At 44.3% G+C, this 17,435-nt stretch overlaps 1 protein-coding gene across 1 annotated transcript; it reads right to left on the bottom strand.

The window, feature by feature from the left end:
- Positions 1 to 2,216: 2,216 nt before the first annotated feature.
- Positions 2,217 to 17,155, bottom strand: wnt3a (wingless-type MMTV integration site family, member 3A). Its single transcript, XM_068030806.1, has 3 exons — positions 16,921 to 17,155; positions 4,886 to 5,151; positions 2,217 to 2,696 (listed from the first exon to the last, which is right to left on the bottom strand). Exons 1-3 carry the CDS (start codon positions 17,054 to 17,056, stop codon positions 2,217 to 2,219), a joined length of 882 nt encoding a protein of 293 aa, XP_067886907.1. The 5' UTR covers positions 17,057 to 17,155.
- Positions 17,156 to 17,435: the final 280 nt, after the last annotated feature.

Here is a 17,435-nt window from a genome sequence, read left to right as displayed (position 1 = left end):
CGAGGTTTATGAGAACCAGAGTCAACCCTGAATATTCCAAAGGCTAACATTAGATCCATGGAGTCAAAGTAGCCAAAAGCGTAAAATAAATAGTGCTATAGGCTTGCTGGTGTTCACCATTCCTTATAGATATTTTACATGTGATGTGACTAAACGTATACCTAATGATAAAAATGTAAATTGGACTAACGTTCCATCATATTGAAAGGCTGCTCACATTGGCAAGCTTGGCTAATTTCAAAATGGAGTCAAGAACCTAAATCCCAACTTTGGTCTCCATTTTGGGGAGAGAGAGACAGTCTTTTCTCTGCACCTGAGCACCTGTTTTATTATAGTATCATTCCAAGACCTGAAAAACCTGCTGTCGTAAAAGATGAGTGGTTAGAATGTCATAAGAATGGGAGAGGCTTATTCTATCCAAAATTTTAAATGAAAGCTGAAATAAAAACAGAAGGTGCTGGAAATATTCAGCAAGTCTGGCAGCATCAGACAGCATTGGGCTGGATTTTGTTGAGCCCCCGACACGGGCTCTGTAGCGGGTTGGGTGGGGGGGGGGGGTGGCTGTGGGCGAGGCTGGAAGATTGCACTAGCAGCGGCCCACCACGGAACCCGATGCTGGGATTGCTAGGTCAATCTTCCTGGCGGCCGTGAGGCGCTGTGGCAGCACCCCACCGCCGTTAGGTGACAGACCCAACTTTAAATATTTAAATAAAGGATACGCACACATTTACATACCTTTCACTGCAATCTTGCCGGCTGTCTGCGATCTTCCGTACGACGGTCGGCAATCATGCGCCTTCATTTTCCCATCCTGGGAAAGTTGGCACCATGGGGTTGGGGAAGGGGGAACCTAGGATTTTTAGTGAAGTGTTGGGGGGGACAGGATCAACTCTGCATTTCTAGTGTCGGGGTGGAGGAAGGTGTGCACTTTGGGCAGTTGTGGGGGGCGGATGGAGGTCAGATATTAAAGGTAAGTGTTTTTGGGGTGGAGGGGGGAAACAGGGTGGCCATTTATTTTCTTTGCATTGAGTGGGGGTACGGGCTAGAATCAATTTGCAGTGTATTGGGGGTTGGGGAGGTGGGTACGGACTTCAACTGTGTGGGTCTAGCAGCCCTTTAAAAATGGCACCAGCGCCTCCACAGAGGCAGCTGATGCCATTGCTGGCATTGCAGAGTCCGCTCCCACTGAATGATTGGGGGTGCGGACCGCCCTGTGTATGTAGATGAGCCGACGATCGCTACATCGTGGTGACATGGCGGCGCGCGACCCACATATGCAGTCTGCCATTTTCGGGAGAATAAAATTCAACCCGTTAATTCTGTTTCCCTGTCCAGAAATGCTGCAAGATGTGCTGAGTATTTCCAGCACTAGTATTTTGCTTGTATTATAATGAAAGCTTTTGTAATACCAGGCAGTTGGACATCACACCAACAGAAGGACATCTTCGAAGGTGTTCTCACTGTAAACTGTCAGACTGAGTAAATGAGGACCACCTATAACCAATCAACTTATTTGACTGAATAAATACTTCAAGATTATGGGCAACATAAGTGAATATTTTCATTCAGTTCCATGGTGGACAATCCACTCTTGAAAAATATCCCAAAGTGAGCAATCACATCAGGATATATGAGTACATAGATTAATAGCTCTTAAAATAGTCTGACTGGTCACTGGTAGCAACAGAGGGTTCTTAATATATTAGAATTTACTCAAAAGACCTTAATAGCGCTGCAATAATTACACTACCACATCTGCCCAATGAGCCTTGTCATTGTGTTCTATCGTTTCACCTTCAGAATGTTCATTAGAAAGACCTGTCCCCCTCTTCTAGAATTCCCCTTTAGATCTTGAGCAAAGGTTTGCTGCATTTCTTTGATTTAAATGTAAGATAGCAGAGCTTAAGATCCATCTAGTTCTTTCAGACACAGCTTAGTTGTGTGCTAGATGCCCATCCCTTGAAGGTTTTCCAATGCTATAAGGATTACAATCCTGTTTTTGTCCTTTTTTGCGATCGGGTCCCAAAGTTAAACTGTGTGAAGATTTGGCTAATGCTGGTTCTTTCCTATATGAGCATTTAAAAGGCATTGTCTCCAGAATAAGATCAATCCATGGGCACGAAGATGAGCCCTGGCTTAAGATCTGATCTTCTAAATGTAGCGAGATATTTCAGTTCAGGACCATCACCAATTTCCCATAAAGCCTCCTGCTCCCTCTACTTACAAGTATGAACGTTATAGATGCGTATGCATTCTTGGCAGCTGACATGACAGCACCAGTGGAAGATGCAGTGACACTTCTCCATATGTTTCTCAGTCCTTGTGTCATGTCCACGGCCACAGCATAGTAACTCACATCCATCAATTCCGTGCGACGTGATATTGCACTTTCGGTCCTGTGTGCCAAATGAGCCGGTCTGAGGGTTGGGATTGCAGAAGTTCGGTGAAGATTCATAGTAGACTAAATCTCTCTCTGTTGGAGCTTTAAATAAGGTGTACTTGGGACTAAGGGTCTCCACCCAACCTCTGGACTCCCGATGTTTCTCCACGGTCATCTCAGAGGCACTGTCGTACTTATCTTTTAAGTAATCTCCAATCACACGAAAGTCAGGCTGTGACCACCAGCATGTTTTCACTTCACAGCTCCCTGATAGCCCATGGCACTTGCACTTCAGGTGCATGTGGTCCAAAATGGCCTGAAAAAGGAAATGGAACAGTGACACCTCAATTACTTACTATTTGGGCGATCCCACACAATCAATCACTACACTTCACACAATTCCCACCAGCCCGGAAAATGATGGCCCTACTAAGCACATGATACATTTCAAGTTATGATACTGCCCACAGTCAATGAAGGGAAGGAAAGTTTGGGGTTGGGAGTGAGGGTTGGTGGACGAATAATTCCCTTAGTGTTTTCTCTCCCTCTGCAGAATGCACTCATATGGTAGTAGAGTCACACAGGTCCTGTCAACCTTCCAGTATCTCATCCAAAGATAACAATCAGGTAACAATCAGTATTGGCACAGTAGCCAAGGACATGAGTTCAAATCCAAGCATGGAAAGTTGGGAAATTGAATCAATTAATGTGGGGGTAGGCACCAAGTATAAGCACCACAACAATTAACTGGTTCACCCATGTCCTTCAAGGACGGAAATCTGCCTTAGATCGAGGACTCCAATCCACACTACATGATTGACACTTAATTCCCTCAGGGTAACTTGGGATGAGCAATAAACAACAAAAGCAACAACAGCTTGTATTTATATAGCATCTTTAGCGTAATAAAATGTCCCAAGGTGCTACACAGATGCATTATAAAGCAAAATTTGACTCTGAGCCTTATAAGGCAATATTAAGACAGATGGCCAAAAGGTTAGTCAGAGGTAGATTTTAAGGAATGTCTTTAAAGGAAGAAAGAGCAGTACAGAGGTAGACAGATTTAGGGAGGGAATTCCAGAGCTTAAGGCCTAAGCAGCTGAAGGCATAGCTACCAAAGGTGAAACAATTAAAATTGAGAATACTCAAGAGGCCAGAATTAAATGAGTGCAAACATCTTGAAGGGTTGTGGAGCTGGAGGAGATTACAGAGATGACCAGAGTGGGGGACAGGGGGGCAGCAAGGCCATGGAGGGACTTGAAAACAAGGATGAGAATTTAAAAATCAAATTATTCCTAGACCAGAAGCCAATGTGGGGCAGTGAGCACAGGGGAGTTGGCATGAGTAAGAGCATGGGCAGCAGAGTTTCGGATGACCTCATGTTTGCTGTGGATATAATGTAGGAGGCAGCCAGGAGTGCATTGGAATAGTCAGCTCTAGAGTTAATAAAGGCATGGATGCGGGTTTCAGAAGCAGATGAGCTGAGGCAGAGAAAGAGTCAGGGGTGGAAATAGGCGGTCTTAGCGACGGTGCGGATATGTGATTGGGATCTCAGCTTGGGGTCAAACATGACACCAAGTTTGCCAACAGTCTGGTTAAGTCTGAGACAGTTGCCAGGGAGAGGGAACAGAATTTGCAGCAGGGACTGAGGATAGTGGCTTCAGTCTTCCCAATATTTAATTGGATGAAATTTCTGCTCATCCAGTATTGAATTTAGTAACAGTGGAGGGGTCGAGATACTTGTTGGTGAGGTAGAGCTGAGTATCGTCAGCGTACATGTGAAATTAAAGCTGTGCTTTTGCCTTTTGCATGATGTTGCCAAGGTGCAGCATGTAGATGAGAAATAGGAGCGGGCCAAGGACAGAACCTTGTGGGACACCAGAAGTAAAAGCGCGGGTGCAGGAAGAAAAATCATTGAAAGTGATACTGGACTGGATAGACAAGAATGGAAACAGCGAGTGCAGTCCCACCCAGCTGGACGACAGTGGAGAGGAGTTGGAGGAGGTAAACTGTGGTCAACTGTGGCAAAGGCTACAGACAGATCAAGAAGTACAAGGAGGGAAAGTTTATCTTTGTCAAAATCACACAGGATGTCATTTGTGACTTTGATAAGAGTATTTTGGTACTGTGGCAGGGGAAGAAACCTGATTGGAGGGATTCAAACATGGAGTTGGGTCTCATAGATAAGATGAACTTGGAGAGGGCATGAGGGGAGATAGAGAAATTAAAGATGCAAGCCATCAAGTGTCACCCACAAGGCCCCATAAACAGCCCTACCTGAGACCAGCTAATTCATCATAGATCAGGATACAACTGCAGATTTTGCTGGTCTGTACAGCTTAGGATGCAATTGCTACATAAATGTGTTAGTTCTTTCTTCAAAGGAATGGCATTGTTAGTTATTCCTGATTTGATGCATCTTTATCTTTCCAATCGTGTGATAGGCTGTGCTCATTTATCCTGCGCTTTCTGCATTTCCCCACCCCCACCTTAACGGATACTGACCATGCGGCCTGCTTCATTGTTGTGCCGATTCATGGCGGAGCGTGCATCTGGTCTGTTCTCTCGGGCGTCCGCAAACTCTCGGGACACCATGCACCCAAACTCGACATCTTCACTGCAGCCTCCCCACTTCCAGCCTTCCCCTGGCTGCCCCTTGTGCCGGTTGTCACAGCCACAGATATTTGCAGTACTCTCGGCACATGAACGGGTAATGGCAAAGGCGATGCCTGCCGAGGCGATGGCATGAACAAAAGCAGATTCCCTTGTTGCTGCAAAGAGACACGCAAAAAAACTTATTTAAAAAACTGAAAACCAAGGCCTATAATTCATGGCAACACCAAGATTGGATAGAAAAGGACAGAAAAAAACATTTATTCTATTTTAAACTCAAAATGTGGTGCATAGGTATCACTGAGAACTCATTACAGGTACCTACAATGAGTATTGCCAACATTAAAGATGTCACACCATGTGACACAACAACTGCTATTTTACAGTGAGATTATGCCACCTTGTAATTCTCTTCCTCATTCAAATCAAGTGCCTTCAGGAACCTCAAAGAAATCTTAAGAAAGTAACCAGGAAGCTGTTGGATTGTCGTATAGACTCAACAGGTACATCAATGTCCTTTAATCGACCGTCATTACCTAGTCTGACCTATATGTAACTCCAGTCCCACACGTCGAGAAAACATGTTATGCCAAATGAGAATTTATAATTAATCGGTTGGAAACGTACATTAAACTTAAAAAGAAGGAAAGCTGGAATATTACAGACAACTTTTACAAAGACTTTGTCACAGCTAAAAAAATGGCCACCACCAGTTGCATTTGAAAACCTTGCCCATTCCAAGGCATCAAAGGTAGAGAAATATATCTGATTAGCCTGTACCCAAAATAGGCTTGCCCTTTTGATTGAGCTCCTGAGATTGTTTTCATTAGCAAGACATTCAAAGCCATCCTGGGACATTAACCTTGAAAGGGCGAACCCCTCCAGAGGAAAACATTGGCACCATGAGGCTTGAGAGATGGAAATTCCTAAACTTGAATTGCATTAGAAAGTACCAGAGAATACGCTGAGACAGTCATGTGACTGTCTGTCCATCTCTCTGAAAGCGGGGAGTTTCCCTTGGACAAGCAGACAAGCCAGTGACTCATTCTGTGCAGAAGAGGGATGGGAACTGGAGGGGTAACTCAAATTAGAAGGAAATAAAGCTGGTAACAGGAGGTAGAAAAGTAGCAAGTGACATTAGAAGGCAGACGAAACAAAGGCGAGCATCAACCAGGCTTGGAATGCAGAATGTCAAGAAGACAAGGTGAAGGGCACTCTTCCTGAATGCACGCAGCATTCAAAACAAGGTAGATGATTTATAAACCCAAAAAGAGGTAAATGGGTATGATCTAATTGCCATAACGGAAACGTGGCTGCAGGGTGACCCAGACTGGGAACTGAATATTCAAAGATATTCGACATTTAGGAAGGACAGGCAAAAAGGAAAAGGAGGTGGTGTTGCGCTGATAGTAAGGGATGGAATCAGCACATTAGTAATGGAGGATCTCAGATCAGAAGAACAAAATGTGGAATCTGTTTGGGTGGAGCAAAGAAACTGCAAGGGGCAGCAAACATTGGTAGGAGTTGTATATACCAAACAGTAGTGATAGTGTGGGGCATGGTATTAATCAGATTAGAAAAGCATGTAGCATGGGTAATACAGGAATCATGGGTGACTTCAATCTGCACATGGGGAGGTGGTGGCGTAGTATTAATGTCACTGGACTAGTAATCCAGAGCCCAGGCTAATGCACTGGGAGCATGGGTTCGAATCCCACCACATCAGATGGTGAAAATTTGAATTCAATTAATAAATCTAGAATTAAAAGCTAGTCTAATGGTTACAATCAAACCACTGTCGATTGTTGTAAAAACCCATCTGGTTCACGAATGTCCTTTAGGGAAGGAAATCTGCATCCTTACCTGGTCTGGCCTACACATGACTTCAGACCCCACAGCAATGTGGTTGACTCTTAAATGCCTTCTGAAATGGCCTAGCAAGCCACTCAGTTCATGGACAATTAGGGATGGGCAATATATGCTGGCCTAGCCAGTGATGCCCACACCCCACAAACGAATAAAAAAAAATAGACTGAGTAAACCTAATGAGCACTAATACTGAGGAGGACAAGTTTCTGGAGTGTGTTAGGGATGGTTTTCTAGAACAGTATGTTGAGGAACTGAATAGAGAACAGGCTATTTTAGATCTAGTATAAAAGCAAAATACTGCGGATGCTGGAAATCTGAAACAAAAACAAGAAATGCTGGAATCACTCAGCAGGTCTGGCAGCATCTGTGGAAAGAGAAGCAGAGTTAACGTTTCGGGTCAGTGACCCTTCTTCGGAACGTTCCGAAGAAGGGTCACTGACCCGAAACGTTAACTCTGCTTCTCTTTCCACAGATGCTGCCAGACATGCTGAGTGATTCCAGCATTTCTTGTTTTTATTTTAGATCTCGTATTAGTTTAGTTTAGAGATACAGCACTGAAACAGGCCCTTCGGCCCACCGAGTCTGTGCCGACCATCAACCACCCATTTATACTAATCCTACACTAATCCCATATTCCTACCACATCCCCACCTGTCCCTATATATTTCCCTACCACCTACCTATTCTAGGGGCAATTTATAATGGCCAATTAACCTATCAACCTGCAAGTCTTTGGCATGTGGGAGGAAACCGGAGCACCCGGAGGAAACCCACGCAGACACAGGGAGAACTTGCAAACTCCGCACAGGCAGTACCCAGAATCGAACCCGGGTCCCTGGAGCTGTGAGGCTGCGGTGCTAACCACTGCGCCACTCTGCAATGAGAAAGGGTTAATTAATAATCTTGTTATAAAAGAACCTTTAGGGATGAGTGACCATAATATGATAGAATTTTACATTATGTTTGAAAGTGAAGTAGTCAATTTGAAGCCAGGGTGTTAAATTTGAACAAAGGAAATTTTGAAGGTATGACAGGCAAATTGACTGAGGTGGATTGGGAAAATACATTAAAATGTATGACAGTACACAGGCAATGGATAGTTTTTAAAGAAATATTACATAGTTTACAGCAACTATACATTCCTCCAGGGCACAAAAACCCCAAAAGTAAAGGCAGTCAACCGTGGATGACAAAGGAAGTTAAGGATTGTATAAGATTAAAAGAAAAGGCTTATAAAGTTGCCAGAAATAGTAGTAAACCTGAGGATTGGGAGGATTTTAGAATACAGCGAAGGAGGACTATGAAACTGCTAAAGGGGGAATAGAATACGAAAGTAAACTAACAAAAAATATAAAAATGGACTGTAACCGCTTCTATAGTTACATAAAAAGGAAACATTTGGCTAAGACAAATATGAGTCCATTATAGGCAGAATCAGGAGAATTTATAATGGGGAATAGAGAAATGGCAGAGAAGCTAAATGTGTCTGTCTTCGCTGAGGAAGATACAAGAAATCTCCTAGAATTAGAGATCCATGAGATAAGGGAGATTGAGGAATTGAAGGAAATTAGTATTAATAAGAAGGTTGTATTGGGGAAATTAATGGGCTGAAGGTTGATAAGTCCCCAGGACCTAATATTCTACATCCCAGAGTGTTGATAGAGGGAGCTACGGAGAAAGTGGATGCATTGGTGATCATCTTCCAAAATTCTATAGATTCTGGAGTGGTTCCTGCAGATTGAAAGGTCGCAAATGTCACCCCACTATTTAAGAAGGGAGGGAAAGAGAAAACAGGGAATTACAGATCTGTTAGCCTTACATCAGTAGTAGGGAAAATGCTAGAATCTATTCTAAAGGATGTGATAAATGGACACTTGGGTAACAATGATCTGATTGGGCATAGTCATCATGGATTTATGAATGGGAAATCATGTTTAACAAACCTGTTGCAGTTTTTTGAGGATGTTACGAACAGAATTGATAAAGGAGAGTCAGTGGACGTGGTATACTTGGATTTTCAGAAGGCTTTTGATAAAGTCCCCCACAGGAAGTTGGTTAGCAAAAGTAAAGCATATGGGATAGGAAGTAATATACTGGTATGGATTAAGGATTGGTTAACAGGCAGAAAGCATAAAGGAATAAACAGTTCATTCTCACGTTGGCAAGCTGTGACTAGCAGGGTACCGCAGGGATCAATGCTTGGAACCCAGCTTTTCATAATATATATCAATGATTTGGATGTGGGGACCAAATCTAGTATTTCCAAATTCACGGATGACACAAAACTAGGTGGGAATATTTGTTGTGAGGAATATGTAAAGCGGCTTTAAGGGGATTTGAACAGACTTAGTGAGTGGGCAAGAACATGGCAGATGGAATATAATGTGGAAAAATGTGAGGTTATCCATTTTGGTAGGAGGAACCGATGTGCAGAGTATTTCTTAAATGGTAAGAGATTAGAAAGTGTAGATGTACAAAGGGACCTGGGTGTCCTCGTCAATAAGTCACTGAAAGCTAACATGCAGGTGCAGAAAGCAAATAAGAAGGCTAATGGTATGTTAGCCTTTATCACAAGAGGATTTGAGTGCAGGAGTAGTGAAGTCTTGCTTCAATTGTATAGAACCTTGTTTAGACCGCACCTGGAGTACTGTGTGCAGTTTTGGTCCCCTTACCTTAGGAAGGATATTATTGCCATAGAGGGAGTGCAAGGAAGGTTCAACTAACTTGTTCCCGGGATGGCAGGATTGACCTAAGAAGAGAGATTGGGGAAACTGGGCTTGTATTCTCTAGAGTTTCAAAGAATGAGTTAACATTAGTTAGGCCACACTCAGAATATTGCGTGCAATTCTGGTCGCCACACTACCAGAAGGACGTGGAGGCTTTGGAGAGGGTACAGAGGAGGTTTACCAGGATGTTGCCTGGTCTGGAGGGCATTAGCTATGAGGAGAGGTTGGATAAACTCGGATTGTTTTCACTGGAACGACGGAGGTGGAGGGGCGACATGATAGAGGTTCACAAAGTTATGAGCGGCATGGATAGAGTGGATAGTCAGAAGCTTTTTCCCATGGTGGAAGAGTCAGTTACTAAGGGATATAGGTTTAAGGTGCGAGGGGCAAAGTTTAGAGGGGATGTGCGAGGCAAGTCCTTTACACAGAGGGTGGTGAGTGCCTGGAACTTGCTGCCAGGGGAGGTGGTGGAAGCAGATACAATAGCGATGTTTAAGAGACATCTTGACAAATATATGAATAGGAAGGGAATAGAGGGATATGGGCCCCGGAAGTGCAGAAGGTGTTAGTTTAGGCAGGCATCAAGATCGGCGCAGGCTTGGAGGGCCGAATGGCCTGTTCCTGTGCTGTACTGTTCTTTGATCTCATTGAAACCTACAAAATACTTAAAAGGATAGACAGGGCAGATGCAGCTAAGATATTTCCCCTGTTCGGGAGTCTAGAACCAGGGGACACACTTTCAACATAAGGAGGAAGCCACTTAGGAATGAGATGAGGAGAAATTTCTTTACTCAGAGGGTTGTGAAACTTTGGAATTCTCTACCCCAAAGGGCTGTGGAAGCTCAGTCATTGAGTATATTTAAAGCAGAGATTGACAGATTTCAAAATACAAATGACATAAGGGGATATGAAACAAAAACAAGAAATGCTGGATTCACTCAGCAGGTCTGGCAGCATCTGTGGAAAGAGAAGCAGAGTTAACGTTTCGGGTCAGTGACCCTTCTTCGGAACTGACAAATATTAGAAAAGTCACAGATTATAAACAAGTGAGGTGGGGGTTGGGCAAGAGATAACAAAGGAGAAGGTGCAGATTGGACCAGGCCACATAGCTGACCAAAAGGTCACGGAGCAAAGGCAAACAATATGTTAATGGTGTGTTGAAAGACAAAGCATTAGTACAGATTAGGTGTGAATATACTGAATATTGAACATCAGCAAGTGCAAATCTGAAGAAAAACAACCTGAAAAAAACAGTGGGTAAGCAAACTGAACAAACTAAGATGAAATGAAATAAATGCAGAAAAAGATTGTAAAAAATGTAAAAAGGAATGTAAAAAAAAAAGGAAGAAAAAATAACTAAAAATGACTAAAAATGAAAGCAAAGTGGGGGGCTGTCATGCTCTGAAATTATTGAACTCAATGTTCAGTCCGGCAGGCTGTAGTGTGCCTAATCGGTAGATGAGATGCTGTTCCTCGAGCTTGCGTTGATGTTCACTGGAACACTGCAGCAATCCCAGGACAGAGATGTGAGCATGAGAGCAGGGGGGAGTGTTGAAATGGCAAGCAACCGGAAGCTCAGGGTCCTGCTTGCGGACTGAGCGGAGATGTTCCGCAAAGCGGTCACCCAGTCTGCGCTTGGTCTCCCCAATGTAGAGGAGACCACACTGTGAGCAGCGAATACAGTATACTACATTGAAAGAAGTACAAGTAAATCGCTGCTTCACCTGAAAGGAGTGTTTGGGGCCTGGGATAGTGAGGAGAGAGGAGGTAAATGGGCAGGTATTACACCTCCTGCGATTGCAAGGGAAGGTGCCCTGGGACGGGGACGAGGTGGTGGGGGTAATGGAGGAGTGGACCAGGGTGTCGCGGAGGGAACGATCCCTTCGGAATGCTGACAGGGGAAGGGAGGGGAAGATGCGACTGGTAGTGGCATCACGCTGGAGGTGGCGAAAATGGCGGAGGATGATCCTTTGGATATGGAGGCTGGTGGAATGAAAAGTGAGGACGAGGGGAACCCTGTCACGGTTCTGGGAGGGAGGGGAAGGGGTGAGGGTAGAGGTGCGGGGAATGGGTCGGACACGGTTGAGGGCCCTGTCAACCACAGTGGGGGGAAATCCTCGGTTGAGGAAAAAGGTCATATCAGAAGCACCGTCATGGAAGGTAGCATCATCAGAGCAGATGCGTCGGAGACGGAGAAACTGGGAGAATGGAATGGAGTCCTTACAGGAGGTAGGGTGTGAAGAAGTGTAGTCGAGGTAGCTGTGGGAGTCAGTGGGCTTATAATGGATATTGGTAGACAACCTATCCCCAGAGATGGAGACAGAGAAGTCGAGGAAGGGAAGGGAAGTGTCAGAGATGGACCATGTAAAGGTGAGAGAAGGGTGGAAATTGGAAGCAAAGTTGATAAAGTTTTCTAGTTCGGGGCGGGAGCAGGAAACGGCACCGATACAGTCATCAATGTACCGGAAAAAGAGTTGGGGGAGGGGGCCTGAGTAGGACTGGAACAAAGAATGCTCGACATATCCCACAAAAAGACAGGCATAACTAGGACCCATGCGGGTACCCATAGCGACACCTTTTACTTGAAGGAAATGCATGGAATCGAAGGAGAAGTTGTTCAATGTGAGAACAAGTTCAGCCAGGCGGAGGAGGGTGTTGGTGGATGGGGACTGGTTGGGCCTCTGTTCCAGGAAGAAGCGGAGAGCCCTCAAACCATCCTGGTGGGGGATGGAGGTGTAGAGCGATATCCAAAGGATCATCCTCCGCCATGTTCGCCACCTCCAGCGTGATGCCACTACCAGTCGCATCTTCCCCTCCCTTCCCCTGTCAGCATTCCGAAGGGATCGTTCCCTCCGCGGCACCCTGGTCCACTCCTCCATTACCCCCACCACCTCCTCCCCGTCCCAGGGCACCTTCCCTTGCAATCGCAGGAGGTGTAATACCTGCCCATTTACCTCCTCTCTCCTCACTATCCCAGGCCCCAAACACTCCTTTCAGGTGAAGCAGCGATTTACTTGTACTTCTTTCAATGTAGTATACTGTATTCGCTGCTCACAGTGTGGTCTCCTCTACATTGGGGAGACCAAGCGCAGACTGGGTGACCGCTTTGCGGAACATCTCCGCTCAGTCCGCAAGCAGGACCCTGAGCTTCCGGTTGCTTGCCATTTCAACACTCCCCCCTGCTCTCATGCTCACATCTCTGTCCTGGGATTGCTGCAGTGTTCCAGTGAACATCAACGCAAGCTCGAGGAACAGCATCTCATCTACCGATTAGGCACACTACAGCCTGCCGGACTGAACATTGAGTTCAATAATTTCAGAGCATGACAGCCCCCCACTTCACTTTCATTTTTAGTTATTTTTTCTTCCTTTTTTTTTTACATTCCTTTTTACATTTTTTACAATCTTTTTCTGCATTTATTTCATTTCATCTTAGTTTGTTCAGTTTGCTTACCCACTGTTTTTTTCAGGTTGTTTTTCTTCAGGTTTGCACTTGCTGCTGTTCAATATTCAGTATATTCACACCTAATCTGTACTAATGCTTTGTCTTTCAACACACCATTAACATATTGTTTGCCTTTGCTCCGTGACCTTTTGGTCAGCTATGTGGCCTGGTCCAATCTGCACCTTCTCCTTTGTTATCTCTTGCCCAACCCCCACCTCACTTGTTTATAATCTGTGACTTTTCTAATATTTGTCAGTTCCGAAGAAGGGTCATTGACCCGAAATGTTAACTCTGCTTCTCTTTCCACAGATGCTGCCAGACCTGCTGAGTGAATCCAGCATTTCTTGTTTTTGTTTCAGATTTCCAGCATCCGCAGTATTTTGCTTTTATTTAAGGGGATATGAAGATCGTGTGAGAAAAAGGCATTGAAGTGGAAGATCAGCCATGATCATATTGAATGGCAGGGTAGGCTCGATGGGCTGAATGGCCTACTCCTGCTCCTATGTTCCGATATTCCTAAGCAAGAAGGGCTGTCTCTCTCTCTCTCTCTTTCTCTGTCTATCTCTGTCCAGAAGGCCTGATGGGGTGTGCGAAGCCTCGCTGCCAGCTGCTAGATCCCAGACAAAGGCAATGAGAAGGAAGTCCTCTGCTCAACTGTCTCCAAGAATAACTATGAACACAAAATTTCAGGACCACGAGTTCAACCGGAAGGCCACAGTCACCACAGACGGTGTATTAATTTTATTTGTTCTGAACGCCAATCCAAATCAATCTATTCCTCATCACTGTGTAATCTTTTAGCGCATGTGTGATTCTCATGTGTGTATGTGTGTGTGTGAAAGTGTAGCGTAATTTTATTATTTTGTTTAGATCGGGGTTAGATTTTTAAGTATAATAAACTCACCTCTTCCTTGTTTAAACTCAAGAAAACCTGTCCAATTGTTTCTTTTACAATCACCACAAAGGTAAAAAGGTAAAAGGCTCACCCACTGTTTTAAAAAAAGGAATAAACCCTGTTGTGGTCAAATAAGAGGAAGAACAAGAGGGGGCCTTGTGACCCCTCCTCACCTGAACATAACATTTATCAATGTGTTGACTTGTAACTGCCCTCTGAAGTGGTCTAGCAAGCCGCTCAGTTGTAGTAAACTTCTACCAGCTGTTCAAGGCGACCGACCACCACTTCCTCAGGGCAATTAGGGATGGACAATAATGCTGGCCTTGTTAGCGACACCCACATCATGAGAATAAATTATAATTACTTCAAATTCCCATGCTGAATTATTTGCTATAAGTGAAATAACAGCTGGCTGCAAAGAATGTTGTTTGGAAAGGAGTGGCAAATAAAGTATTGCAATGCAAAATATGAGCCCTGAACAGGAAAAGGAGCTAAAGTAGCAGTATACATTGTGGTGATAGAACCTAATAAACACCCCCAACACAAATGAAAACAGAAAATACTGGAAATACTCAGCAGGCCAGGCAGCATCTGTGGAGAGAGAACAGAGTTAACTTTTCAGGTCTACAACCTAAACAAACACACCTATAAAAAGTTGACACTTCAGTACGTGACTATCAGATTGCTAATGCCTGCATTTTATACATTTAAGCAGTGCTGGTAAGGAATTGAAAAATTATTTGTGTGAGAGCAATTGCTACACATTTGCGCGGAATTAAGAGATGCAATGAAGCTCTTAATGAGGCCTCTCAAAAGACAAAGCACTTTTAGACTCAGTGTGCAGTGAATTGGGTGAGATGGTGTCAATTTCTCCATTCTCATTGTGCATGAGGGCACGCCTCGATCCAACCAAAATCAGCCGTTATATTGCTGTGGTCCTAGTTTATATCATTCATACTCATAAAATAGTCCAAGGACCATTAACCTCCCAAATCCCCATCTTCTGTGGATCTCAGCAGACGTAACAAGATTGGTTAGGATAAAGATGGCTGTTGAGCTCATTTTACCCCATCTTCCCACATTACCATCACAACTGCATTCTCATTACAATAAAACTTTCATAACTGACCCAGGACATTGGCCTCAACTACCCTTTTTGCCAATCTGTCCTCAACAAGCCCTTTCCAACCAAGACCCTGTTCCCCTGTCCTATCTGAAAACACCATTCCAGAGTTAATTTCTCTATTCCTTTCAAAATCCCCACCGATGTATTTCTTTGAGGACTTGAGTCCGAACTTATTAACTAGATTGGCATCATTGCTCTCCTTCCAAGTCACAAGGTTCCAGGTTCAAATACCACTCCAGGACTTCAGTAGAAAAAATCAAGGCTGACGGTCCAGTGCAGTACTGTTGGAAATGCCGTCTTTTGGATGAGATGTTAAACCGAGGCCCCGTCTGCCCTCTCAGGTGGCCAAAAAAGACCTCATGACACAATTTCAAATAACAGCAGAAACGTTATTCCTGGTGTCCTAGCCAATATTTAGCCTTCAATCAACATCACAAAATCAGATTATCTGGTGAAATCCTGCAGATGTCACCGGCAAATTTCAGGAAGGAGCCAGAGGCAAAGAAATTCAGGGCTGTGGTGACCTTGATGATCAATTGCAATGTGTCTTCACCTGGCCCTCTATGAAGGAGATCTTCTTCCAAGAGACTGCAAATGTCAGCAATGGCCTGCCAAGAAAGCCTATGTCTCCTCAGGCACTGTAACTCAGAGGATCAACTTTCTGTACGTGACTCTGTCTGTATACCCTGTATTGGGGTTTTTGCTTCCTTTGAACTGGAGCTCTGCGTTCATCCCCTCTGTCCTGTGGAGTGGCATGTAGCTGAAGAGAAGGCAGCTGCTGCTGCTGTAGCTGCTGTTGGTGTTGCCACTCTTGTTCCTCATCAGAGGTCCAAGATGGTAAAGATGCCGCCATGCTGCTGAGAAGGCTGACAACTGGAAAGTGCAGATCAAAGTCCAAAAAGGTCCAATATGGCAAAAATGTGTTGGAACTCACCTCCAAAGTAATGAAAGCGCAGACTAAGAACAAGTCCTGTGAACAAAAGCCTTTCACCTAGGCAAGGAAGCAGCTATCCTGTTGCAGTATTTAAAGGCTTCCCTGCCTGTTGACTATACAATCCCCACTGTTGACCTGGTGACCCTGGCAAGCTTCAGATAGCTCACAAAAACCATGTGCTGGCAGTTAAAGCCAGAATACTGGGTTAACTCTTCATTCAATTGCCACTTTATATATTTTAATCGCAGAGTTGCCAGCCCCATGAGGGTTTCCCAAGCACCTCCAAACGTACAGTGGTTAAATACAGAAGTGAGCGAGACCATGTCAGGTTTCCAACACTCTGGCATATTTTGCTGTTTGAATCCCCCGCATGCACCAGAACCTGCCCTCCCCTTCCCTCACAGCTCCCTTGCCAAAACTCCCCCCAATCTATTTATGTACCTCTGCAACTTCCTTCTAGTTGGGTGTCATCTGCAAACTTGGATATATTATTTCTTCATCCAAGCCATTAATAAGTATGGTGAAAAATTGAGGCCCCAGAACAGATCCCTGAGAAACAACTCTTGTTATGTCCCGCTAATCAGTGTAAACGCAGACCCAATTCCCAGCTATTGTGGTGTACTGTGAGGAATCATTGTTGAGGAGGACCAGACAAGATATTGCTTGGGATTATGGAGGTAATTTTCCAATTTTTGCTCCCCTAAAGGGGAATCTCATCTCTCTGGAGCAATATTTTGGAAAATCATTTGCAGAGTGCCCTTAAATTTTTGGTCTGCTCTCCCAGTAGGTGAGGTTCCCAACATGAGTGCAGGGTCAGAAAATGACTTCTTATAGCTTCTGACAATAAGATAAATCAGTAACACTGCTTTATAATCGCTCATTGTACTCGAGTAGAAATATCTTTTCCTGAGATAATGATATAATTTAATTACCTTTATCTAACACAGGTCCAAAGATCGCCAAACTATCCTCTATAGTCGTGCAGTTCCATCTCCTGCCTCGAAACTGATGCTGGCATTCCTGAATCCCAATTTTCACTCCTTCTGCCACGCTCGGCATAATTTCCATGTAATTCCGACAAAACCGCAGCTGCTTTGGTACAAGGCCAGGGATACTCCCACACAGTATGGGCTGAGTCGCCAATGTCGGGTACTGATGACCAACCGCCAAAGACCTGAAATAAACAGGAAGAAGAACCTTATTAATCAGAGGTTGCACGACAGGAGATGATAGCTTAAAGTTTAAATCTACAATGAAAGCAGTATGAGCACGAGCCGACATCTCCCCAGAAAGTCAGCAGCACCAACTTTGGTACCAATATTCCAAAGTAAAAGAAAGAACTTGCATTTATGTAGCTCCTTTCACAATCTCAGGATGTACCAAATCATTTTACAGCCAACAAGGTACTTTTAAAAAGCACACCAAAAGCCCAGAGTCGGAGACCGGA

The sequence above is a fragment of the Heterodontus francisci genome, chromosome 5, assembly GCF_036365525.1.
Source record: "Heterodontus francisci isolate sHetFra1 chromosome 5, sHetFra1.hap1, whole genome shotgun sequence".
Classification (NCBI taxonomy): domain Eukaryota; kingdom Metazoa; phylum Chordata; class Chondrichthyes; order Heterodontiformes; family Heterodontidae; genus Heterodontus; species Heterodontus francisci.
Note: the sequence above shows the minus strand (reverse complement) of the source record. Positions and strands in the feature narration are given on the sequence as shown.

Bases quoted from the DNA above. Each gene is read 5' to 3' on its own strand.
- wnt3a (XM_068030806.1), bottom strand. From the start codon at position 17,056: ATGGAAATTATGCCGAGCGTGGCAGAAGGAGTGAAAATTGGGATTCAG. The intron at 5,152-16,920 runs GTAATTAAATTA...GTCTCTTTGCAG, and splicing joins TGGACCTGTGTTAGATAAAG to CAACAAGGGAATCTGCTTTT. The intron at 2,697-4,885 runs GTCAGTATCCGT...TTCCTTTTTCAG, and splicing joins ACAATGAAGCAGGCCGCATG to GCCATTTTGGACCACATGCA.